This window comes from Manis pentadactyla, chromosome 7 (genome assembly GCF_030020395.1).
Source record: "Manis pentadactyla isolate mManPen7 chromosome 7, mManPen7.hap1, whole genome shotgun sequence".
Lineage (NCBI taxonomy): Eukaryota > Metazoa > Chordata > Mammalia > Pholidota > Manidae > Manis > Manis pentadactyla.
The window spans coordinates 138044477-138069087 of record NC_080025.1 but is presented as its reverse complement, the minus strand read 5'-3'; the positions used below and the strand labels follow the sequence as shown (position 1 = coordinate 138069087).

At 49.8% G+C, this 24611-nt stretch overlaps 2 protein-coding genes across 3 annotated transcripts; one reads left to right on the top strand and one right to left on the bottom strand.

Moving 5' to 3' along the window:
• Nucleotides 1-212: 212 nt before the first annotated feature.
• Nucleotides 213-19858, top strand: KEL (Kell metallo-endopeptidase (Kell blood group)). Of its 2 annotated transcripts, none has more exons than XM_036926253.2 (19): nucleotides 213-327; nucleotides 1054-1146; nucleotides 1444-1594; nucleotides 1798-1974; nucleotides 2971-3095; nucleotides 3394-3540; nucleotides 7324-7386; nucleotides 7481-7669; nucleotides 7871-8019; nucleotides 9093-9222; nucleotides 15356-15466; nucleotides 16597-16695; nucleotides 16948-17025; nucleotides 17457-17557; nucleotides 17737-17847; nucleotides 17989-18056; nucleotides 18268-18437; nucleotides 18802-18897; nucleotides 19599-19858. In XM_036926253.2, exons 2-19 carry the CDS (start codon nucleotides 1123-1125, stop codon nucleotides 19758-19760), a joined length of 2151 nt encoding a protein of 716 aa, XP_036782148.2. In that variant the 5' UTR covers nucleotides 213-327; nucleotides 1054-1122; the 3' UTR covers nucleotides 19761-19858. The 2 variants fall into 2 exon arrangements, with proteins under 2 accessions (XP_036782148.2, XP_057360832.1); XM_057504849.1 differs by having other exon boundaries at nucleotides 19179-19728.
• A 522-nt stretch (nucleotides 19859-20380) lies between these two features.
• LLCFC1 (LLLL and CFNLAS motif containing 1) lies at nucleotides 20381-21615 on the bottom strand. The gene is made up of 2 exons (XM_036926227.2): nucleotides 21127-21615; nucleotides 20381-20701 (listed from the first exon to the last, which is right to left on the bottom strand). Exons 1-2 carry the CDS (start codon nucleotides 21569-21571, stop codon nucleotides 20412-20414), a joined length of 735 nt encoding a protein of 244 aa, XP_036782122.2. The 5' UTR covers nucleotides 21572-21615; the 3' UTR covers nucleotides 20381-20411.
• Nucleotides 21616-24611: the final 2996 nt, after the last annotated feature.

Here is a 24611-nt window from a genome sequence, read left to right as displayed (position 1 = left end):
TAGGTTGCTTCCATATCTTGGCTATTGTAAATAGTGCTGCAATAAACATAGGGGTGCATATGTCTTTTTGAATCTGTAATCTTGTTTTCTTCGGGTAAATTCCTAGGAGTGGAATTCCTGGGTCAAATGGTATTTCTATTTTTAGTTTTCTGAGTAACCTCCATATTGCTTTCCGCAATGACTGAACTAATTTACATTCCCACCAGGTTTGTTGGTATTTTCTGAGCACTGCTGTGCCTGCACCAGCAGGTTTTTGACATACCGAGAGAAGTTTGGGCTCCTACTCAGGAGCAGGGGAAATGGGCGCAGAGCTGGAAGACTTCCCAGGTAAGGCAGCATTTGACCTAAGAATCTAAGGAGCTAAAAGATTTCTATCATACGAGGAAGGAGAGAAGAAAGAATACTCCAGAAATAACTCCATGAGCAAAGGCACAGAGCAGGGCAAGAGGAGCCAGCCAAGGGCCAGAGTGCTTGGGGAGTGAAGACTCCCTCCCAACACCTCCCCTGAGACACTGAGATAAAGGAGGAGGGGAGGCTGGGTGTCTCCAGACCGATAAACAGGCTCCACCCAGAAGCCAGTAACATGTGCATGGGGTTGGGGGAGAGGCAGAAGTTCCCCTTCTCCAGGACAGAGGAACTGGGGTGGGGGTAGGAGGAAGGCCATTTCCTGAATCCCAGTTCTCAGACTCGGCACCTAGAGCAGAACCAGGAAGGATCCTAGGAGCCAGAGAGGACAGACAGACGGCAAGTCCCCTGGAGGAAACCATTCCGTTTGGGAGTCAGAAGCCTAGGGTGGGGGAGGGGACAGTGTCCCCCACTCCCACCGAGAGGAGGGAATGTGAGGCTCGGAGACTGAAGCAAATGGGAAAGGACAGCAGGTGCTGGGCAAGGGCAGGAAGTGGGTGCCTCCTGGGGAGAGTTCACGCCGAAGCCTGGGTGGGAACACTGCCCGGTGGAAGAATGTGTGGGGGCTGTGCCAACACGACCTGAGGTGGTGTGCTTTAATGCATCCACTTCCTGAACCAGCTTCTCTTTGCCCCACTCCTCACTCAGGTCGGGAGGGTGGGGACCAGAGAGGGGACGAACCTCAGGGAACCCCCGCGACGGCGCCGGCAGAGTGGAATGGGGACTCTCTGGAGCCAGGAGGTAAGTGACTCTTGGGCCTTTGCAGGGCAGATGTAGGACATCCTTCCTGTTCCAAAGTCCCATCAACACCCACCCCTGCACAGCCTGCCTGATCCTTACCCGGGATGCGTGACAGCCCCCACTGGCGCAGCCCCCGGGTGCACATGGCGCCGGGTGCCAGGGGGCTGAAGAGCCTTGTCTCCATGCAGAGGGGCCCTGGCTCTGACTTACTCGTCCCCCCCCACCCTCCTGCCCTTTCCCCGCCCGTCTCTCCTGACCCTTCCACCCTGTGGTTGTCTCTTGCTGGTTCCTGCACAGAGGTCTCCAGAAGAGGGCCTGCCCGCCAGACGGAGCCGACCGTGCCCACCGCGGGCCCTGGCCCGGCGGGGGCTGATGGCTGCCCTGCTCTTCGGGCTGCTCCTTGGTTCTTCTGTGCTTCTGTTCTACATCTTCTGGAGCTGTGGCCCCCGTAAGCAAGATCCGGGAACCCCCTACCAAGTCGGGCCTCCCTCACATGTGGGCCCTGTCCGTCCGTCCGTCTGTCCTCCTGGGGCTCCCGCCCTCTGACTGGTTCCTTCGCCCCGGGGTCTCCGCCTGGTCCTCCAGGCGTTCTTTCGCTGAGCCCCCCGGGGAGCCCTCTCTCCGTCCCCCAGCTCTGAGCTTTCCCCGCAGGCCCCTGTGAGACGCCTGTGTGCAGGGACCTCCAGGCTCGCTACCTGGCCTCCGGGAACACCAGTGCGGCGCCCTGTGACGATTTCTTCAGCTTCGCCTGTGGAAAGGCCGCAGGAACCAGTACTTCCTTCCAGACTCTTGCAGAGGAGAACAAGGAACGACTCCGGAGAATCCTGGGTAAGGGGCACAGGCCCTCCGTGTAAGCGGAGGACAGCCGCGGGCGTCGTGGGCCACAGACCCGGGCGCCTGAGTGGCAGCTGGTCTGCGCATCCTCATGGGCCCCGGGGATGCCACAGTCCACCCCTCTGTCACTGCACCGGTCACCCCAGCGCCCCGAGGGCATCTGTGAGGTTGGAAGTCAGTCCAGGAAGATGGTAGATTGTGGCAAGGATTTGGGAATGAGAACTTGTATGATAGGCATGGTTTTCCAGTGCAAGGGGACTGAGGGAGCATGCTGACAGTTGGAATTTGGGAGAAATGACCGCATCCCTCTGTCCTGAGCTTGATGGAGAGGAGTAGAGATGGGCATTCCCTTGGTGCAGGGCCACGCTTCCAGTTAAGGCACAGAAATGAAAGGAAAAAATACACATAGCATAAATTCTGTTCCCACAAGAATAAAGAGGTCTCGGGGGACTGAGGGAGAGCTGTTGGATATTAGGGGTCAATGATTCAAACGGGCATGTGTCTGGGGTGTTGTCCGTGTCTGTGTGTCTGCTTCCTGGGATCAGGGAGTGAAGACTCCAGACCACAGAGCCCGCGCCTTCGCCTCCTCTTTGCTGAACGTGTCCTTATGAGGGCTCCTGTCTGCAGTCCTTCCAGGCTCTCTGGCTTCCCGAATGTTCCTGACGTCTTCATCCACCCTCCTCCTGCCTTCCCTGTCCACCCCCTCTCCTTCCTCTTGCATCCTTTCCTCCCCTGTCTTTTCCTCCCTATTTTCATTTTCGCCTTGCCTGTATTTCCCTCGCCGCCTTCTCCACACTCCCTTTCCCCACTCATTCCTCCGTGGAGTCCATCCGGCCCACGCTGAGCGGTTGTCCCATCTTCCCGATTCTCCTCCATTCCTCCCCTTCCTTCCATTCCCGCAGAGGCTTCCTCTTTCTTTCCTATGAGCAACCCGTCTCCCACCTCCCCTGCGTGTCTCTACATCTTTAATTCTCCCACGCTTTTTTCTAGAAGCCCCCGGTTCCTGGCCCCTGCGCTCTGGGCAGGAGAAAGCCTTCCAGTTCTACCAGGCCTGCATGGACACAGGTGCCATTGAGGCTGCAGGGGCTGGTCCCCTCAGACAAGTTATTGAGGAGGTGAGATCTGGGGCATCAACTTTTCTAGATACCAATGTAGGCTCAGGGCTGCCTTTTTTTTTTTTCCTAGAGGGTAGGTCTCTTTCCTAGGGATCCCCAAGGGCTGGGAAGGACATGGAAACGACAACCCTCAGAAGTATCTCAACGCTTGGGTGAGAGGGGAAGAAGGAGAATAGAGGTGGGTCCCCAGAGGGACAAGGGGGCACGAGGAGAGGTCAGCAAGTAGCAGCCATCTGCGAATGGGGGTGAGTCTCAGAGAGGGTGCTCCCGTGCTGAGCCACGTCTCTCCTCTTACCAGCTCGGAGGCTGGCGAATCTCTGGGAACTGGACTTCCTTGGACTTTAACCGAACTCTGAGACTTCTGATGAGTCAGTACCATTACTTCCCATTCTTCAGAGCCTATCTGGGACCTCACCCCAGCCTGCCACATGCGCCAGTCATCCAGGTGAGGGGGGCACGAGCAACAGGGCAGTGAGACCTGGGCCGCCTTCTCTGCAAGGAGGCTGGGGGCCTGGGAGACGGGACGACTACGCAGCGTAGGGAAGAGACCTATCTTTAGGGAAAATTATGGGTGTGAGGAGCAGGCACACTAGGTGAGATGAGGGAAGGACCAGTCTGAGAAGGTGCCAGTGCTCTGCTCTTCCTTACTGCTTACCTGGACCACCCCCAGAGCCTCTTACTTAGTCCCCCTATCTCCAGGCCTGCCCTCCTCTTATTTGTTTTTCATTGTCACCAGAGGGACCTTTCTAAATGACCAAATTATGCTATTGTCTTTGTTTGAATGCCTTCGATGGCTCACCGGGTCACTAGGATCTCATTCTTAATCCTTAGCAAAGCATTGCAGGTCCTCCTGAGATCTGACCCGTACACGCTTTTCCAGCCTTATCTCCCACCGCAACCCTCCCCCCCCGAAGCCCTAAGCCATTCACTTACAGCTCCAAGAATATTCCTCAGTTCTTTGCACACATGGCTCTCTTTGCCTGCAACATTCCTCCCCAACACCCCACTCAGCCTGGAAAATTTGTCCATATTTTTCAAATTTTGGCTTTATTATCTCTTCCAGGAAGCCTTCACCGACTCCCTGGCTATGAGTTAGGTGAACCCTGTGTCCTCCCATTCCCCACGCTTTCAGCATTTAACACGGGTTGAAAACTGAGACTCTTTATTTTTTTTATTTTTTTTATTTTTTTTTATTGAAGGGTAGTTGACAACAGTATTACATTACATTAGTTTCAGGTGTACAACACAGTGATTCAACAGTTATATACATGATAATTCTAGGTACCAGGTATCACCATACCAAGTTGTTACAATATTTTGACTATATTCCTTATGCTATACATTACATCCTGGTTACTTATTTATTTTACAATTGGAAGTGTGTTTATATATATATATATATATATATGTATATATATATATATATATATATATATATATATTTTGTGTGTGTGTGTGAGGGCATCTCTCATATTTATTGATCAAATAGTTGTTAACCACAATAAATTTCTGTATAGGGGGGTCAATACTCAATGCACAATCATTAATCCACCCCAAGCCTAATTTTCGTCAGTCTCCAATCTTCTGATGCATAACGAACAAATTCTTACATGGAGAACAAATTCTTACATAGTGAATAAGTTACATGGTGAACAGTGCAAGGGCAGCCATCACAGAAGCTTTCGGTTTTGCTCATGCATTATGAACTATACACAGTCAGTTCAAATATGAATATTCATTTGATTTTTAAACTTGATTTATATGTAGATACCACATTTCTCTATTATTATTATTTTTAATAAAATGCTGAAGTGGTAGGTAGATACGAGATAAAGGTAGAAAACAGAGTTTAGTGTTGTAAGAGAGCAAATGTAGATGATCAGGTGTGTGCCTGTAGACTATGTGTTAATCCAAGCTAGACCAGGGCAATAAAACATCCACGTATGCAGAAGATTTCTCTCAGAACATGAGGGGGGAGGTTCTAAGCCTCACCTCTGCTGCTCCCCATTTTCTCACCAGATGGCCCCCTGCAACTGTGCCTGTCTTAGGTTGTTCCTCCCTTGAGGAATCTTACCCGGAAAACTGAGACTCTTAAAAGTAGGACCACACCTTACTCACCTTTGTTCTCCAGGACCTAGCACAGGGCCAGGCATCTAGAGGCCCACACCACATGTTTGTTCAACAAGTAAATGAATATAAACATTGGCAGCGTCAGTATTGTGGTAGGCATCACGATGCTGCATATTCAGCTCCTACTTTCAAAATTTCCTCAAAATTATATGAGGATAAATATTTAAGAAGAACTGATCATCAGTGTGAGGCATTCTAAGGTTCAGTTCTAAGCTGTGTGCTCAGTTTAACTGGTGTGGCCTTTGGGGATAGTTAAGAACTGAAATGGTTCAGGAAAGGCTAAGAGCAGGGGAATTGTGAGCCGACCCTCGAAGCCTGGTTGGTCTGAACAGGTGAGGGTGGAGCTGCAGGGCATCAGAAAGGCTGCAGGGAAGTCCTGAGCTAAGGGGAGAGCCTGGGATAGCGTGGCTCCTCTGTGGGCTTGGGAGGAGGCTGGTTTATTGAGCAGAAGTTTTGGGGTAGGGATGAGGTGCTGTGGGAGGTGAGAGTAGGGCTGAAAACATGAGGTCGGGCCTGATTATTCCTGGCCTAAGAAACCAGACCAAGGCAATCACTTTTGACATAACAGGAAAAAAAAAGGGGGGGTGCCTACTGAGGTCTTTCAAATGTGGTGGTTGTACACTGAGCTTTAGGTTGAGTCAGCAGTTTTGGAGGCAACCTGGGGAACCCCAGATGAGCAACTCAGAGGCTCCGAACTAAGATGACTGTGGCAGAAACGGAAAGGAAGGCCAGGCACGGGGCTTTAGGCCACTGAATCTTCGTGGTGATCGTCCATGGTGACTGGAGGACTTGGAGACAGAATATAAATAAGCGAAATGCAGAAATCAGAGAAAGACCGCAGTTTTAATGTGGTGTGAATTGGAGGAGGCTGGTTACATCCTGAGACTGGATGGACTCTCAGGGGAAACATGGGTGCAGGGAAAGCATAGAAGCACCCCAGTGAGGGGCATGGGGGCCGAGAAGTCCAAGAGCACCAGAAAGGTGGGAGTCAGAGCCACACGGGTGACCTGAGAGGACGGGGAGGAGCCAGCTTCAGGAGGGTGGGGTCACTTATTTCCAGAGATTTCGGAGCCCAGGGAACAAGGAATGCTCCTTCCTTCTAGGAGGAAAGCTCTGGCAGACACTATGCAGACAGTTCTGGAAATGGACGCAGATTGCAGGGAGTTTAGGAGGGGACGTAAGGAAGTGAAAGCAGGGGTGTAGATGACTTTTAGTTCTTGAACGTTTGGACATAAAATAGGACAAAGGAGTCAAGTGGAAGTGTTTTTCAGATAGGGGAAAAGTAATAGCTCAAGGTGGGAGTGGAATATTGAAGCTGGAGAAGAAAAGGAAAACTGAGGGAACACAGATCCTCAGAATAGAGTGAGGGACATGCCAGCACCAGACCTGAGGGGCAGGGGGCTGAGCGAGCTGCCTGCCTGGGGTGCACAACCGAAGAGGCCACCGGAAACTCAGTGATCAAGGTAAATTGTGTTTTAAGGAATATTTCTGAAAAACCAAAGTCAATGCAAAAATGCATGACTTTTTTGGAAAAAAGATCCTGCCCCTCAAACCATCAAAACTTATTTGTAGACTTTTTGAAAACATCTGTAATTTTTTTTCAAAATGGATCAAAAATAGGTTTCTGATTTTATGAAAAATATCCATGATAAGCAAAGTTTTCCTACTTTATTCAGCATGGATTTCTGGCATTAAGTTTGGTTTTTAAAAGTATCAAGCTATTATTTATCTTGATTACTGTTTTCAATGCCTCTTAAATTTTGCATCTGGTATAGTATCATGTCACTCCCTTTGCTCTAGACCTGGCCGTGGCTGAAGGACGCTTTCCTTTAGCACCTGGATTTATTATGGTTCTCACTTGCTGAGCACCCCAAGCTGGATGAAATACCCACTCTCTTTCTGTTTCCATGTCTGCACTTTTTTTCCTCATCTCCCTTGTCCCCAGTCACTCCCTTTCTTCGCACCCCGCTCCTGCTCTGGGCCCTGTTTACTCCATTTCCTGAGGCCATCTTCCAGGACACATCCACTTCTCCCCGTGCGTGCCCGTGCTCTCCTTCCTCTGCTCTCCCCACGTCTCTCCAGTCTCTCTTGTGTCCAGATAGACCAACCAGAGTTTGACATTCCCCTCAAGCAAGAGCAGGAACAGAAGATCTATGCTCAGGTAAGATGGTGATGTGGACAAAGGTCCTGACCTCTGACACTAGGAGAAAGGCAAGGGCTGCTGATGGCCGTGACTGAGGCTGCCCCTCCCCCAGATCGTGCGGGAATACCTGACCTACCTGAACCGGCTGGGAACTTTGCTGGGAGGAGACCCAAGCAAGGTGCAAGAACATGCCTCCTTGTCCATAACCATTACCTCGAAGCTGTTTCAGTTTCTGAGGCCCCTGGAGCAGCGGCGGGCCCAGGGGAAGCTCTTCCAGATGGTCACTGTTGACCAGCTGCAGGTGCCTTGAACTGGGGCCTGGAGGAGGGTGGGCATGAGGGTTTCTCTCCCCAGCCTTTTTGACCTCGTTGCTTGATTTTCCTGGCTCCATCCCTTCCTGCAGACACCTCCCTCTGTAGTCCCTCTCAAACCCTGAAGGAGGGGACTCCCCGTCTCTTCCTTTCCTGCCCCCCGCCATCAACCTTTGTCTCCCTCCTCTAAGGCAATGGCCCCTGCCATCGACTGGTTGTCCTGCTTGCAAGCGACATTCACACCCATGTCCCTGAGCCCCTCCCAGCCCCTTGTGGTCCATGACCTGGAGTATTTGAAAAACATGTCACAGTTAATGGAAGAGCACCTGCTGGAGCACAGGTTTGCAGAGCTGGGATCAGGGAAGGAGGGTGGTGGGGAGAGGGGTTGAGGGCCCAGGGGCCACAGGGCCATGGAAGGTTTTGGAGAATGAAGGCTGCTGAGAGCCTTCAGGGGGATGGGGGGGATCCATAGACATGTGGGGAAAGAGAGAAGGAGTGGGGTGGATGACCTAGGAGGCAGTGGAGGAAACAGGGGATCTGAGAGGCTTGGGAGCATGGGGAAAGGGAACGCACATGAGATGAAGGATGCAGGCGTCCAGCAGAACCTGGCCTGTGGGGAGCCACTGAGTGGGAGGGATGCTGGGTGGCCAGTCTCTGGGGACAGCTCAGGCATGCATGCCTTGCTAACAGCTGAGGGGTGTGGGCAGGAGGTAGAGGCACATGAGATGAGTGGCTGGAGAAGGTGAAGGTTGGGGTGCTCTGGGTAAAGAGCTGAAGGAGAGCCCATCTCTCAGCTGGGTGAGAGGATTCTGGGGTCCTTATGGGGAAGACAGGCTGATGAGGGTGCAGGACATCGGGTGAAGCTTTGTGTTGAGCTCTCTGCCACCACTGATGCCTGTGTGGCCACCATCTGAAGACAGTGGCTTCCTTCCAGGGGCTTGAGTTCAGGGCCCTTCTTAATGGTCCCTTCAGAACTAAATGGCAGCTACATCTAGAAATTTCCTTTTGAGGGAAGCAAACAAGCATTCATGCAGGTGTGAACAGGTTTACATAAGGGTGCAGACCAAACCTGGGGCAGAGAAAGGTCTCAATCCCAGCTGTGTTGTGCTTATAGGTACATCTTCAAATGAGCTGAGATTTCTTGGTTGTGAAAGTAGACAAATCTGTTTGTTAAATCCTTTAGTTGAGTCTTCATAGAGCCCAGATCCTCCTCTCCCTGTGACTGGAGATCATCTGCCTCTTCAGCTCGTTCCTTCTATCATTCTCCAGCCCAAGAAAAGCTCTTCTTGAGGTCAAACAGCTATTTTCTATAAATATGGAAAAGGGGCTTCTCCTAGGAGTCTCAAGGCACCTCTGCAAGGGAGCATCCCCAGAGCCCTGGAGTGGATGTGTGGGTCTCTTTCCTCTTCACAGGGACTTTCTGCAGAGCCACATGATCTTCGGGCTGGTGGGGGCCCTTTCTCCAGCCTTGGACAGTAAATTCCAGGAGGCACGCAGAATGCTGAACCAGAAACTACGAGAGCTGACAGATCGACCACCCATGGTGAGGAGAGGAGGGGACGAGCTTTCCCACACCCGGGGCTTAAAAAGGAGCATCTGCCGTTTTGTGGGATACATGTCTGCATATCTCTTTCAGGGAGGGGACCTGAGGGCAGATGCCCCTCCATGTCTGGGCTTTCCGTGGAAGCAGACAAGTTGGGTATACAACGTTTATGTTGATAACTGAGGCAGCAGGTACCAGATTTTAGGCACACATCTGGCCACCTTTATGGCGTTTGTTGAGTATTAAAGTTTAAATGTAAAATCCTAAAATTATCAACAACTGCTTTTCCTGTGTCATGACCCTTAAACTATTTGCCTAGTTATCCAGAGCTCAGTGATTTAAGGACCTGAACCTACAGCTAAGGATTCATCAGGGTGAGAGACAAGTGCAGCAAGCAGTGGCCTTCCCTCTGTCTAGGTGATTGCAGTGTTCAGTGTTCAGATGTGTTCCACACAGAGTTCATCTCTGATGTCCAGTAGGATCCATTGGGATAAACCACAGGCTTCATGATATAGATCTTGACACACCTTAGAAGGGGCTGTGTAGCAAATGCACTTCACTAACTGAAGTCCACTGTGTTATGTAAGATGTGGAGACACTCCTTTACTGAGAACTTTGAAATCCGAGGTTGAATACATCCAGATGCAAGTGGAGATATTTAAAACATTAGTTATGCTCTGCCCTCAGTGAAGGCCTCAGTATAGTATTGAAAATCACAGGGTTTTTTTTCTTAGTAATTTGTGGACCTTTTTTTCTACCTTAGAGAAATTCACTGCTTTGGCAACCTGAAATATCTATGGAATGCAGAGAGGGGAAATGTATGTACAGGGGACTGGAATGTAGTTATTGCTTATTAAGAGTGTATAATGTGCTACACATTTTTCTAAACCCTTTAGATACATGAGCTGATTTAATACTCACAATTCCATGAAGTAGGCACACCATTTTATCCCTGTTTTACAGATGGGGAAATTGAGCCCAAAGGTTAAGGGATTTGCTCAAGTGAATATAGCTTGTAAATTGGTAGAGCTAGGATTGGAACTCTGGCAGTCTGGTTCCAGGGTCTGTGTGTTTAATCACTGCACTAAAAAAAGCAGATACACCTCCTTAGGACTTCCCCTCAGGTGGGCACTTCATCAAGAAGCTTCTGCCTGGCCTTTCTGTCTACTCCGATGAAACAGAACAGAGCCCCAACTGCTCTGAGCTGTGGTTGCTACCAAATCCCTGGCAACAAAACAGCTTCCTGTAGATCCCAGAACCATGGCCTGATGGCACTTCTTGAACAGTGTTAACCGGCAACATCAAAACTCACACTTAGGGAACTTAGAAGGCTTACAAATTGCTAAATTCTCCATCACTTATATACATACATATATATATATATATATATATATATATATATATCCCTTATATATTATATACATCCTCACATACATGCATTACGGTACACAGTTGTCCTTGTGCTTAAAAGCTGAGTCAAGCTCTACCAACCAAAAGTTGCATGACCTTGGGGGGGACCTCTTCACTTCTCTGGAACAACAGTATGAAATATGACCCATAATAATAACAGCTGGTAAACACTGAGTAGTTACTGTACGTCAGGCACTGCATGGAGCACTTAGTGTAGATGATTTTATTTAATCCTCCCCGAAACACTCCAAGGTCCTCAGAAAGGACAAATAACATTCCCCAGAACACATAGCTCATAATTGAAGGAACAGATTCTAAAACAGATTTGTCTGGCTCACAAGGCCATTTTTTTATAACCGCATTCTGCGCAGGATTGAGAAATAAGCAGTGTTGCAGAAAATGGGTTGACAAATTCTTTCTATAAAGGTCAAGATAGTAAATATTTTTGGTTTTGCAGTCCATACAGTCTGTGTTGCAACTACTCAGCTCTGTCCATGAAGCATAAAAGCAGTTGTACACTAAGTAAATGAATGGGTGTGGCTGCATTCCAAGAAAACTGTTTTAGACAATGGATTCTCTTGGAGCTCCCAAGAGGGAGAGGTCAGGAAAGGTTTGAATGACCAGTGGATCTCTGCAGGAGGTTCAACTGATGCAGTGTCTAGACTTGAAGGGGTTTTCTGGCAAAGAAAGGGATGTCATTTCATTGGGACAGGGCCTGGAGCAGGCTAGCTAGAACTTGGGTCCTCCTGGTGCCCCTGGCTGAGAAGCAATGACTAGACTTGCATGGAAGGCTCTGCCTGCTGCTGCTGGAGCCCTGGGTGTTTGAGAATCAGCAAGGAAGCCAGTACAATGGGGGCAGAGAAAGTGAAATCAGATAATAGAAGGAAATCTGGGAGGGAATGGGCATGTACAGGCCTGATAGGTCACTGTAAGAACTTTCACTTTCTCCTGCATGAAAGGAGGGCCTATAGAAGGATTGATCTGTTTCACATTTTAAAAGAATGTATTTTGAAGGTAAGCAACAGGATTTCCTGAGGGATGCATGGTGTCAGAGGGTCAAAGACACTACCAATGTTTTGTCCTTGATTTGACCAAAATTTGTGCTCCTATGCAATGGTCATTAATGACTGATTTCTAACCATATTCTTCTGAATGAAGTCTAATTTATAGTGTCCTTATTTAGAAAGACCACTAGGCCTCATCATCTGACCAAATTTTGTTGATTAATTTTTAATATGCAGTCAATGAAAATGGCTGTTAAGCCAGGTCTTTCTCTTATAAGACTTGAGAAGCTGAGTTTTAGGAAGTAAAAGAAGGACTTCACATTTATACCCATTGAATGTGAACTTTTATATTCAGCTCAACATCCCAATTAATTCAGGTAATTTTAGCCTTCGTTTCAATCATCCACTGTATTTGTACTGTGAGTCATTTGCAGTTTTATTTAGTGTATCTTCATCTAGACTGTTACGAACCTGAAGAAGGAAGAGCATTAGGTCAGATTTTTGAAGAGGTAGCTATAAATTCATCTATTCATTCATGCAACAAATATTTATTGAGCAGGTACTATATGCCAGACACTTCTCTAGGATACGACATGGACAAAAATCCTTGCCCTCAAGACACTTACATTCCAATGGAGGAAGAAAGGCAGTTAACTAAATGAATGTGTTAGGTGGTGATAAGTTTTATGGAAGCATAAGTTGGAGGGGAGGACTGGGCATGTTATAGTTTTTAGTAGGACAACCAAGGAGGCTCATACTAACTTGGAGTCACTAATCACTGATGTTTTGTTATGGTGCAGCCAGCTAAGAATCTGCTCAAATTACACTATCATCCAACAGATTTCTTCATCTACTTCACAAGGACTTCATTTGTGGTTTTACTAAATGCCTTCTTGAAATCAAAATAATGTGAACAGGGTGGGATAGTACATTGGAGTTTACAGAGAACTTTCAATACAATATATTGTTTCTCCTGTTGTCCAGCCACCTATGTCTACATTCTGTGAGGAAGAGGAAACAGGTATTAGTCGCATGTCTGTAGCTGGTGTATCTGAAGTATGGGGGTTTTATGTCAGCACCACATTTAGTTAATGCTGAATTTGCCCTTCAGAGGTGGTGTTGGGTGGTTCTTCGAGGAGGAACATGACCAACAGATGTGTTTGTTTGTCTTTAACGCTCTTCACAAACTTTGACTTAATCGCTAACATTCAAAAATTGGAAGACAGCATGCCAATATCAGTTTTCCAGCCCTCTTTTTTTTGTGGTGAATGTGAGACCTTGGCAGCACTGGGCTAGCCCTTTTCCAGGGACAGCAATTGGCTGGAGCTAAATAATGCAGCCCCATTTGGACTGGGCATGCCTCCCCAATTTGTCATCGCCCCTCCATGTCCTGAGGCTCTGATGTGGGACTCTTCTCACTTAAGCCACCACATGGCCCGACTTTTGAGTTTGTGAGTCCTGGTCTGTGGTTTATTCTACTTCGGTGAACCTTTAACCAGAAAAATTGTTATTATTTTGGCATTATTTGTCCTCAGTGATTCTCATCTGGCCTTAGTAGCCACACATTATTTTCCAATTGTTGAAAAATGGTCAGTTTAATGATTCATTCTAGAATTTTGTTTAGAAATTAACATTAAGGATTCTTAGCTAGCCTATAATCTCTAAAATCTACTTTTCCCCTACTGAAAATTGGGCAAATTTTTACTTTCCTCCAGACTCTTGGAATTTTTCTTGATTGCTATCCTTTCTCAAATATTATTATGTATAGTTTTAAGGTTATATCTGTAACTTTTCTTCTGTTCCCTAAAATTAATTTACTTAGCTTCATTATATTGGGTTTAAAGTCTTTTTTCCATCCTTTATATTTTGGCAGTGATTTTTCTTCCTATTTCCTCTCTCTTTCTCTATTTCTAAAATATATGGTATATTTTATATTCCATGTCTTGAGAGACAGCTCAGATACTTGTAACCCCCAGTACATGAATATGTAACCTGGCAGCCTCCACCCCTAACAGCTACATTTATTTATAGATTCTGGAAATTATTTTCCTGCTCATAGGACATGTGACCCAGCACAAATCTGACCAAAACAATCCCAGATCTGCACAGTGGTGAGCAATGGGTAGTCTGAAGGGGCATCTCAGTTCCCTGGTAACCAGGTCAGAGCCTGCTGTGGCCAGGCTATGGGGACAGGCAAGGAGCATGCAAAGGCTGTTGGAGAATGGGCAGACACCAGGGAAGGGGATCAGGAAACAGCTCAAGACAAAGACAGGACAGGCAGGCCCACACTACCGAGCTCAAGGTTGATGCATTTGCTGCTGCCTGGGGACAGACGCTGCAGGTGGCCAGCAAGCCTACACATTTACCCAGTCGGTGCATATCAGACCCAGCTTTCCTTTCAACCGGTGTTTGCTTTTCACATTTGTGTTTCAGAGCTCCAGTTAGAACACTACAGAAGTGTCCAGTCCCTTCTCACAAGAGGAGAAGGTGCTTGACAAACCTCACGGTGAGGGTAAACCTCACAAGAACACACAAATGTACTCAGCCAGGTCTGGAGCCACCTCCAGAAGGATAGAAGTCCTAACGGGCAGGCCCAGAGAGTCTTCCTCATCGGCAGCAGCACTGCCTTCCCTTTCTGCTGCTGCTTTGGTGGGAAGCCCTATAAACTCTCTAATCTCAGCACCAGAGAGCATAGAAGCCTAACTACCTTCCCTTCCAGGAGATCTGTGGGGAGTAAATAAGTTACTGGAATGAAGTCTTGTGACTTCATCCCACTTAACCCAAATTAGCATATTAGCTGGTTTTCCCAAGTCCCAGCTCAACCTTCCCGTGGGCTGGCTGTCCCATTCCTTACCCCCACCCCTTGAGCACGCCTCTCTGTTTGCCCTGTGTCCTTGCTGGGCTGACCACCTCCACAGCCATCCAAGCCCACCACCAAAACCTCCACAGCAATTCTTATGTTTCTTATTCTTCCCTTTCTGCTGTTAAAAAATACCCCAGTTGCCAAGTCTCTCTTGAGTTTTTGTCTAACTGTCTCCATGCCTTTGAAGTCAAAGACATGCTTTTTCTCATCTTATTTTCTCTTCCCTGATTTACCTAAATTTCTTAGCTGTCTGAATTCATATATTTAGTCTTCTCTTTTGTCTTTTCCTACCAAACAACATGGCATCTCAAACCCAATTTCACTCTGATCATTTTCTTCACAAGACAAGATCCCACCATATGATCCATGATAACTAGATAACTATTAGGAGAGTAGGGAGGGTGCTGGGAGGGAAGAATTACTTTTTCTAATTTCCATTGTAAGCAAAGAAGCATGGGAGAGTGGGAGTCATTGCTGGCCTCCCAGAGCTGTGCGTGTGGTGGGTGGGGACAGGGCAACCAACAGACCTGCCAAGGTACAGGTTTAGCTGCTAGTCTTCTCCTTCCCAGAACACTTTTGGTTTTCCAGGAAGATGCCTTGCTTTCAAATTCAATAGACAATAAACAAGGATGATTCACTCAACTCAGGCTCATGAAATTAATCCTGGAGAACATACACCCCTTTTTTCTGAATAGCAATAACCCTAATGGGTGTCACCGAAAGGGATAATAAAGTGAGACAAACACAGAATGGCTAGAAAAGAGCACATCCTCTGGGGCTGAAGGCCTAGACAAGATTAGCCTAGGGAAATGGATGGGGGAGAATGTTTTGTCTCATTCCAGCTTTGTCTCCATAGCCTGCCCACCAGCGATGGATGGAGTGCGTGGAGGAGACAGGAACCTTCTTTGAACCTACTCTGGCAGCCTTGTTTGTTCGTGAGGCCTTCCGCCCGAGCACCCAAAGTGCTGTATGTGAGGGCTCTTCCCCAGCCCATGTCCCCTGTCCCTTCCCACTCAACCCATCCTCTCCTGAATCTATTGACTTTGCCCTTCTTGATGGTATGTGTGGTCAGGGAATCAGGCAGTCTCAGAGAGTTCACTAGGAGAGACAACCTAAGCGACAGGCTGCATCCCCAGGGGCTGCCCAGTTTAGCTGTGGGACACAAAGTGTCCACAACACGTACTAACTAACTTGGACAAGTCACCCAACTTTCCCGCCCTTGTGTTTCTTCAACCATAAAATGAGAAAACTGAACTCCGTGACCTTTAAGGCTACTCTCTGTTGATGATTTTTTAGCACTTGAGAATGGAACGATACAATCTTAAGAAAAGTACAAATAACTAACTGCTGAATACTTCCTGAGTTCCTACCACGTGCCTCGTGCTCTTTGCATGAGCTGCTTTAACTCCTAGTATCATCCTAACTTTATAGAAGAGAGAACTGAGGCACAGGAAGGTTAGTGACTTTCTCAAGGTCACATACCTACCAAATAGCAGAGCCAAGATTTGAACTTGGGCTTCTGGTCTTGTCATCCATTTTCCTCCATCAAGAAAGAATATACACAGGGTGGTAGATGGCAGGTGGCTGGGAAGGCAGTAACTACCCAGGCAAGCTGGAGAGCCAGGAAGAGTCAGCTTCCTGGGAAGCTGAAGAGCCCAGGAAAAGGAAATGCATGCCTTAAGAAAGAGGGCTTGAGGACAAGGTCCCTCAAGAGCAGAGAAGGAAATGGTTATCCCCTTCCTCCCTCCACTTTCTTAGCAGATTGCTTGGCCAAGAGTAAGGACTATGTGTACAGCACACCTGGGCAGGCTGCCATCTCCCCACAGAAATGAACTGCCTCCCCTGTCTACCTTTAGGAGTGACTGGTTCCCACCTTCCCTTTCTCTGCTTGGCACCTTCTTTCTTTCTCCACAGACCCTTGTAACTTGGGTTTTTGTTCACCTAAAATATTACTTTCCACTTTCTCTTTCTTAGAACTTCCCTGTTCTCTGACAGCTCCTCAGGGCCAAGACCACTTCCCAGAGGCCAGGTGAGCAGGACCCAAGACTGAGGCTGATTCTTATCCTGTTCCTATATCCCCTCCCCTCACACCTGCAGGCCATGGAATTATTCACTGCAATCAAGGATGCCCTCATCACTCGCCTCCAAAGACTTCCCTGGATGGATGAGGAGACCCGGAAAGAGGCCCAGGATAGGGTAAGACCTCTGAAGGGTAAGGGACAATATGGGAACGTGTTGGGGGTGGAATTGAGTATTGGATCAGGAGATCACAATGACCTGGGGACAGAGCAAAAGGCACGGAGCACATGGCAGGTATAAACACCAAGATGCTACATGCATATTCTGGTGACAGTGGAAAAGGTGGGGACAAGGGCAGAGAGCAAGAGGAATGCCCTATGATAGATTCGGGGTAGCTAGGTTCTTTCTACCTTTTGTGTCTGTCCCCAGGTCACCCAGCTGCAGGTGAAGATAGGGGCTCCAGAATGGGCCCTGGAGCCAGCGCTGGCCAGAGAGGAATACAATGACGTGGGTGCCTGCCCTTGCTGGCTCCTCCGTAGTCTGCAACTTCTCCTTACCTGCCAACCCGCTTGATGTCAGACAATCCACTTTCCCTGAGTGATCATAACTAATCCCTCTGTTGTGCTGTTGCTGGCTGAGTTTCATGGGCAAATATCCATACTGTGGATCTTTCTGGCAAAAGAACGGAAACTTTTCGGGTCACAGTGAATGTGTGTTCACACATGCATTCATGTGACTTGCTTAATTGTGTTTATGTGTGTGCCAATGTGCATGAAACCTGCGTACCAATGTGTGGTGTGGTGGTGTCAGTGTGCTGGGTGCCACTGTGCTGTGGATGTCTGTGTGCTAGGCTGTCGGTTTGTAATCATATGCACCCATTAGGTGTCAACGTGCACCTGCATGTGTCTCTGTGTATCCAAGTCACCTCCTTCCTCCAGGTACAGCTCGGCTCCAGCTACCTGCAGTCCTTCCTGAGCTGTGTCCGATCCCTCCAAGCTAGGACTGTCCAGAGCTTCTTGCAGCCTGTCCCCTATCACAGGTATGAGAGCAAGGAAGGCGCAGACACAGTGTCCCAGAGATACCCATCCCAGACGAGCCGGAAAGAAAGCTGGGGGCTCAGGGAAACAGGAATGGTGACAGGAGTAGGGAGGGACTGCATATGTCTGGTGGAGGGGCGATAAATGATAGAGCTGGTGTTCATATGTGCTCTTCCCACAGGTGGAAGGTGGTCCCCTGGGGGGTTAATGCTTATTACTCAATATCTGACCATGTGGTGGTCTTCCCAGCTGGACTCCTCCAACCTCCATTCTTCCACCCTGGCTACCCCAGGTATGGGCCATTCTGTGAGGGTGGCCAGGGAGCTTCCCAAGAATGATGGACAGGTGTTTTGATGGATAGGACTTGTGGTTGGAGAATTGAGGTCAAAATGTTGAAGGATTCTGGGGGTAAGACAAGCCCTTATTTCCCCAGAGCTGTGAACTATGGCGCTGTTGGCAGCATTATGGCCCGTGAGCTGTTGCACATCTTCTACCAGCAATGTGGGTAATAGAGGGCCACTGGGAGGTGGGGCCATTGGGAACCCAGATGAAGGCCCCAAAAGAGGCCTAGAAGAGGAGAACAGGGGTCTCCAGGTGGGACAGTCCTGAAATCTCTGAATGTGCCCAGAAGCCAGCGCAGTGCGCGGTGCCCCCATGGCCTCACCCCCGCACAGTGCCCCACTATTCTTTGACCAGGCTCCATTTCCAACAGTACTGCCTGGGGGTTGCCCGGCCTGTGACACCCGTGCCCTACAGGGGGCGCAACTCTGCCTGGAGGACCACTATGCTGCCTTTCCATTACCCAGTGGAACCACCTTCAATGGTTCCCACACATTCCTGGAAAATGCTGCGGACACTGGGGGGCTGACCATTGCCCTGCAGGTAACTCACATCCCAAGGGCCAGTATCTATTTTTACTGGCAGATAAATACCCTGTCCCCCATTTTTCTTTCTATCAGCATCCCTCGTGCAAACATGTAGTTAAAAAGCTCTCTGCCCTTCACATCGCCACTGAACAGATGGCAATTTGGGGATCCCCTTCATTCCCTGTAGATCCCTCTTTCCTAGGATATCCATAGATCTTCTGACATGTACATTTTCTCTTGGCTTGGAGCAGTGTGTCAGTACCAAACTTAGGAAAACAGACCACGAACTGGTTTTGGGTATTGTGTGTAGGGCATCGCATTTCCAAATGGCCATGGACCTGGAGCCCAAAGGCTGCCCTCTGTCTCACCCCAATATCCAGGCATACAGCCAAAGGCTAGTAAGGCACCATGGGGAGACCACCCTGCCGGACCTGGGCCTCAGCCCCCATCAGCTCTTCTTCCGAAGCTATGCCCAGGTAGGCAGTGGCCACCTGCCCTCACAGCTGGCTCAGTGTCAGGTAACACCCTGTGCTGGCGCGTGAAGACCTCTCCCCCGAGACAGCGTTCCCGAGGTGCCCTGTCCTGTGCCGCTCTCATCCCCCCCGTCCTCCGTTCACACGTCTGCTTTGGGACCATCTTCCATACTGCTCTCAATTCTCCCACCAAATTCAGCAGCCTCTTCAAAAAAAAAAACTCTGCTGTCAAATCCCTCCCTGAGATGAGCCCAGCTTTTTTCTTCTCTCACTTTTTCTCCTAGAAATACAGACCCATTAAAAATGAGCCTTCATCAGGTGGCCTATAGAGAGCATTCCTCCCGGGAGACCTCATCCCTACCCGATATAACCCTCTACATACATGTGCCCCTTGACAGACACGGCCCCCAACCCCTCAGTATCCTTAAAGACCCCTCACAGACTTCTTCCAAGAGAGCCCACCTCGTGGTCACTATAAGTGGGCTGGTTACATGGACCTCCCCCAGATGCCTACCGCCGGGTTAAATGACCTGCGTACAGATCGCCAACGCTCTTCCTTCCTTGGTGTGGTCCTTCGAGGGTTCCTATCCCCACTCTCATCTTTGTCAGCTGGCCCTAGTTGCCACCTAGTCACCAGGTGCCTGGTCTACTGCCCAGTCTACCCTGCCGTTCTCCTTATCCTGTATGGACCTCTTTCTCCACAGGTGATGTGTAGGGAGCCTGACACCCAGGATTCTCAGGACACTCACAGCCCCCCCATCCTTCGAGTCCTTGGGCCCCTCAGCAACACTCCAGCCTTTGCCAGACATTTCCACTGTCCACACGGTGCCCTCATGAACCCCTTCAGCCGCTGCCAGCTCTGGTAACCTGGCTACCAAAGAGAACCCAGTTCAGTTGTATCAACATCTCCTGCCCCCTACGTGGAATCAGGCCATATCCAAAAATAAAAGCTGGCACTTGACTTCTGCCTGTTTTTTAATGATTCTTTCCTGCTATGTTCTGTGCCTAGAATTCAGAAAAGATAAGAGAAGAAAATGTCAGCGTTCCATACACAAAGAAAGGAGAGACCCAATTTTTGGTGGGTCTAAAGGTCGGTGGGCCAAAGGTTGGGTGATTAAACAGACTAGTTGGAGACAAAAGGGCTTGGAGCTGTCCTCAATTGTCTTCAGGATTTTATTGCTATTACTTTTATTGATGCTGCCTCCTCCTGCTAATCTGCTATTCTTAACAAAGCCAGGAGAGGCGGGGGAGAGAAGGGCATGGGTCCGGGCTCTGCGGCCCTGGGGAGTGGAGCTCAGAGCGTGGGGAGGGCACCAGGCAGAGAGATGGGCATGGAAAGGCCAGAGCCAGCATCTCTCTGACACTGCGTCCCAGGGTAAAGGGCTGCCAGCAGCATCTGCGTTGGGGTAGTGACTTGAAGCCCCTTGGGGAGAGAGTTCAGTAAGCTGTCATGGGGTGGAGGTAGAGGTACAGGTCCTCATCCAGGAACCAGGCTACCCCCTCAGCTTCCATGTTCCTCACAAAAAAACCATGATGCTGGCCAGGTTAAAGTAGAAGAGTACATCAAATAAATGGTAGTGGACAGCCGCCGTCTCTGATGTCTTGTCGTCCTCTTGCTGGGCCATGTCCACCACCTGCCACATCTCTCCCACCGAGGAGGCCACAAACTGCTCTTCAAACTGCTCTTGCTCCTGGTCTGGAACAGGGGAAAGAGGACTGCACTGAAGGGACTGGTCCTGACCTTCCTCCTGCCCCAGGCTGTAGGGAAAAGGGGAAGAAGTCGGAGAATAGGGAAAATATGGGGGCTCTTAGTCCAATTGCCGTATCCTGTCCTTGACTAGATGATGACGCTCCATCCAGAGCATCTGTTCTGTGTTCAGTCATGGCCCTCAACTCAGGTGCACATGCTCCCATTTTCAACTCAGACTGCCTCCTCCAAAGTGTCCTCTCCAAGAGGAACAAAGAACCTCTTCCCATAAAAATGCACCTATGTTCACTCACGACAGCCACGTGCACTTCCAGCCGGCCCATGATGTGGCCCTAGAGACGGCCTGGCTCAGTGCCCTTGCTCTAGACCCTCTCCATGACATCTCACGCTGTAGTAGGGCTGCCGGGGTTCTCCCCCAAACCTGAACCTGTCTCAGGTTCACTCTGGCCCAGTAAGTAACCTGGGATTAGCTCCAGAGAGGTCTGGTCCCTAGCTCCAGACGGTGCGGCCAGTTTTCTCCTTACCTGGAGGGGGCCTCCCCCTGTCCTGACTCCTCTCCTCAGAGCCTGGGCCCCCTTTCTGAGGCGTTACCCCCTTCACCCACAGCAGCAGCAGGACGGCTGCCAGGAGTGCTGCCCTGGAGAGCTGGGGGCCCAGGAAAGTCAGGGGCCTGCCCATCAGCTGCCTCTGGCCTTCGTGGCTCCCCAGTGCTCCGCAGGCTCCCACCACCTCCTTGCCCTTCCCAGCCCTGTTGTCTTCCCCTTTCTCCCACAGGACTGCCGACTTCATGAGCTCTGTGACATCACAGCCCTGGGCCTGGCCCCCATTCCGGCTCCCTAGAGAGTTCCACTGGCAGGCTGAAGAGCGGCCAGCAGGGAACGGCACAGGCTTCTCGGATCGCCATAGCGGGTCATCCTGCGGAGAGCAACAAAAATGGCTTAAGAGTTTGTAAAGTGCTTTCACACCCATTACATCGTTAGATCCACACAGCAACCAGGACTCAAAGTAGTAATAGCGCCATACCCATTACATAGATGAGAAAACTGAGGCTCACAAAAGAACTGGCTCTCCCACTCAAAGTCATACAGATAACAAGGGGCAGAGCAGGCTACCTGGTCAACTCCTGATTCCAAATGTCACATCTTCCCCCTCCTTCTCTCTTGAAGGAAAGTGTCTTGCACAGGATGCAGCACAGACCAGATGTAGAAATGAGGATCCTCAAGTCTGGGGCTGTCTCTGGAACCCAAGTCCATCGGAAACAAGGGGAGTGGAGGAGCACAGGTGAAGGGTGGGAAGGGCGAACACGCTTTGTGGGGGGGCCGCGGCAGAGAGTCAGAGCAGTGTGCCCTTCCCCTAAGCAGAGACCATTCTTCCACCTTTCCTAGCCTTTGCCCTCTTGTACGGACAGACTGAAACCCCTCTTCTTTCAATAGACACCCTCTTGTACTCTTAGATACAGAGAAAATGTGTTAGAGATTCATTCGGTAAGCTCCTTGCTTGATGGAAGGAGTTAGAATCTTCAGAGAAGATCCAGAGTGGTAGAGAGATGAGGATCCCAATAACACCGAGAAACCTGCCTCAGTGCCCCCATGCCCACACTGCCCATGAACCTGGTGAGCACAGACCTCTGGGCGGTAAGGGACTGTGGCTAATTATCATCCACTTCCTGGAGCAGAGATGGCTGGAGCGGGTGGGGAGGGCTGGGGAGGCGGGATGGAGGCCTGTCCTGGAAAACCAGAAACAGATACAGGCGTGAAATAGAGGAGGGGCACGAGGACAAGTGGGAGGAGATTTTAGACCCACGCAACTATTGCGACCATCTCACACCGCTCCTGGCATCCACGCATTCCACACCTGAATGAGCCACCTGAAACGCAGGGGCAAGGATGTGTACAGAAACATGTATTCCTGAAAGAGGGAGCTGCAGACACGGACGTGCATGTGGCGGCTCCTTCCCCCAGACCACACTAGCAGGCATGCACACACACACGCAGGCGCTCTGGCAGGTAGACAGCCCACACTACCTCTTACATGCTTTCTGGTGATCCAAGATAGGTGACAGAGTACAGGAGGTCACCTGACGGTGAAGGAGGAAAGACTCAAATAAGCAGGTGACCCTGTTCACCCCTACCTTGCACTCATTGACCTGCAGGCCCAGAATGATGCCCTGGCTGGGAAAAAAAAAATCACTAATTTGCTGGCTATTTTGTAGAAGGAGCCTCTTGGTTCCTGGCAAAAAAAAAGACGCTGTCCCCAGCTCTGTGAGTGTGGCTGGGGAGGGCGGCTGCCCCTGGGAGTGTCTTCCAGAGGCAGCCTGGTGCAGAAAGAGCCAGGCTGGACTGACCACCATGACATCCATTTCCTCACCACCCACCTGCCCCACTCCCAATGCTGAAAAAGATAAATCCTTGCAGGAAAGCAGGAATCCCTCTAAATTGTTCTTTCTTATTATAAGAGTGTTTAAAAAGCATGAAAGACAGAAAGGGCTAATAATTTCACTCTTTGGTGATAATCACTGTTAATATTTTAAAGTGATGTCTTCAAATCCCTTCCCTATATGGCTGTAGGCAGGTGGGAGTGGGAGGGTATTTCCTAAAACCTGAGACCCAAGTTTTATGTATTTTCCTCTTCCTTTTCACATCAGAGTAAGAGGTGTGGCTGCTTTGAGCCAAGGGGCTCTGGAGCCGGACAGCCGGGTCAGCTGCTGCCCGAGGGCTCCCTCTGGGCCCCTGGGAGGCTCCACTGAGCCCCGCTGGGTCATCCTGGGGGGCAGCTGCTGCCTCAGGGAGGGGGTCCTAGGTGTCTTGGCCTGCAGAAGGCCAAGAAGAATGAGCCGAGAAAAGGGAAGACAGGGTGTCCCTGCGAAATCTGACAAGGGTGAGGAGTGGTGGGAGGAAGCCAGAGGAGAGATGTCCTTAAAGACTGGGGACTAGTTTCTAAACCCCCTGTCTCCCAGCTGGGTCAGGTGGGACAACTGGGTCCCCGTGAGGCTACTTGTACACGCCCTGCCCATTGGAGAGGACAGGGAAGGGTGGTCGAGAGGGTGAGGACCCAGAGCTGGAGCCCAGTGCGTGGCCCTCGCACCCCTTTCAGACCCAAGCACAGTGCCCTTGGTGGCGGCTCCTGCGTTCCTGCTCCATGCGGCTAAGACCGGGCGGTGCTCCCCACCCCCATGCCCTCCAGGATCGGCTTTATGGGGTGAGTGTTTCCTCGGCAAGGAAAGGCTCCGCTTATCAGCCCATCTACACCCCCCACCTCAACCTTATCGCTCCCTCCATCTCCTCAGACTGGAAGTCCCAAGGTTTCAGAGACCATTACCACCCGCTGCTGCCCCAACCCCCAGCAACGCAGAAAAATGTCTCACAAGGTGACTCTCTCCCCTTCCCAGCAGGCAGTGTCCCGGCTTTCTGGGTGGGGAGCACCCTTCTTCCCCATCTCAGACATCTGCTCTTCCCCCACCAACTGATTTTCCTTTCAATGTGCAGCCTTCTCTGAAGGCTGTTTAGTCCATTCTTCAACCTCTACAGAAGACCCCCAAGGGTTAAGGTCCCCAGCCTATGTCCACCCAAGTCTCTCATACCTTTATCGGCAGAAGGTTCCCAAGAGGCAAAAAGGTGGGTGATTTGGAGCTCAGGTTCCAACTTTAAAGCCAGTTCCAGTTTGCTGTTAGCAGTGGGTAATCACATTCCTGCCCCATCTTCTCATTTAGGAAGACCCTCAGCCATTTCTCAAGCACCGCACAGGTCTATTGATTGACTCCAAATCAAGAATATGGACGTATCTCTTTGAAAACAATCAGGAAGAGACATAGAAACTGTCCTGTCATAAAATCACACAACACTGCCATATCTTTATTCACTCCTCCTGCTGTCTCATTCCTGAAGAGAGTCCCAAATTTCTCTGTCCTCCACCTCTGCTCAGTTCCTGTTCAACCTCTGTGGGAATACAGAGCCTTCTGGGGGCCCCCCAACTGGTGTCTAAGAAGTGGGAAGGAAGAGGAGTCACTGCT

What these genes read in the sequence shown, in the direction of transcription:
- LLCFC1 (XM_036926227.2), bottom strand. Translation starts at nt 21,571, where the DNA reads ATGGGTGTGAAAGCACTTTACAAACTCTTAAGCCATTTTTGTTGCTCT. An exon ending in CAGGGGGAGGCCCCCTCCAG is followed by an intron (nt 20,702 to 21,126) that starts GTAAGGAGAAAA and finishes AATTGGACTAAG; the next exon opens with AGCCCCCATATTTTCCCTAT.
- KEL (XM_036926253.2), top strand. Translation starts at nt 1,123, where the DNA reads ATGGGGACTCTCTGGAGCCAGGAG. An exon ending in GGACTCTCTGGAGCCAGGAG is followed by an intron (nt 1,147 to 1,443) that starts GTAAGTGACTCT and finishes GTTCCTGCACAG; the next exon opens with AGGTCTCCAGAAGAGGGCCT. An exon ending in CTTCTGGAGCTGTGGCCCCC is followed by an intron (nt 1,595 to 1,797) that starts GTAAGCAAGATC and finishes CTTTCCCCGCAG; the next exon opens with GCCCCTGTGAGACGCCTGTG.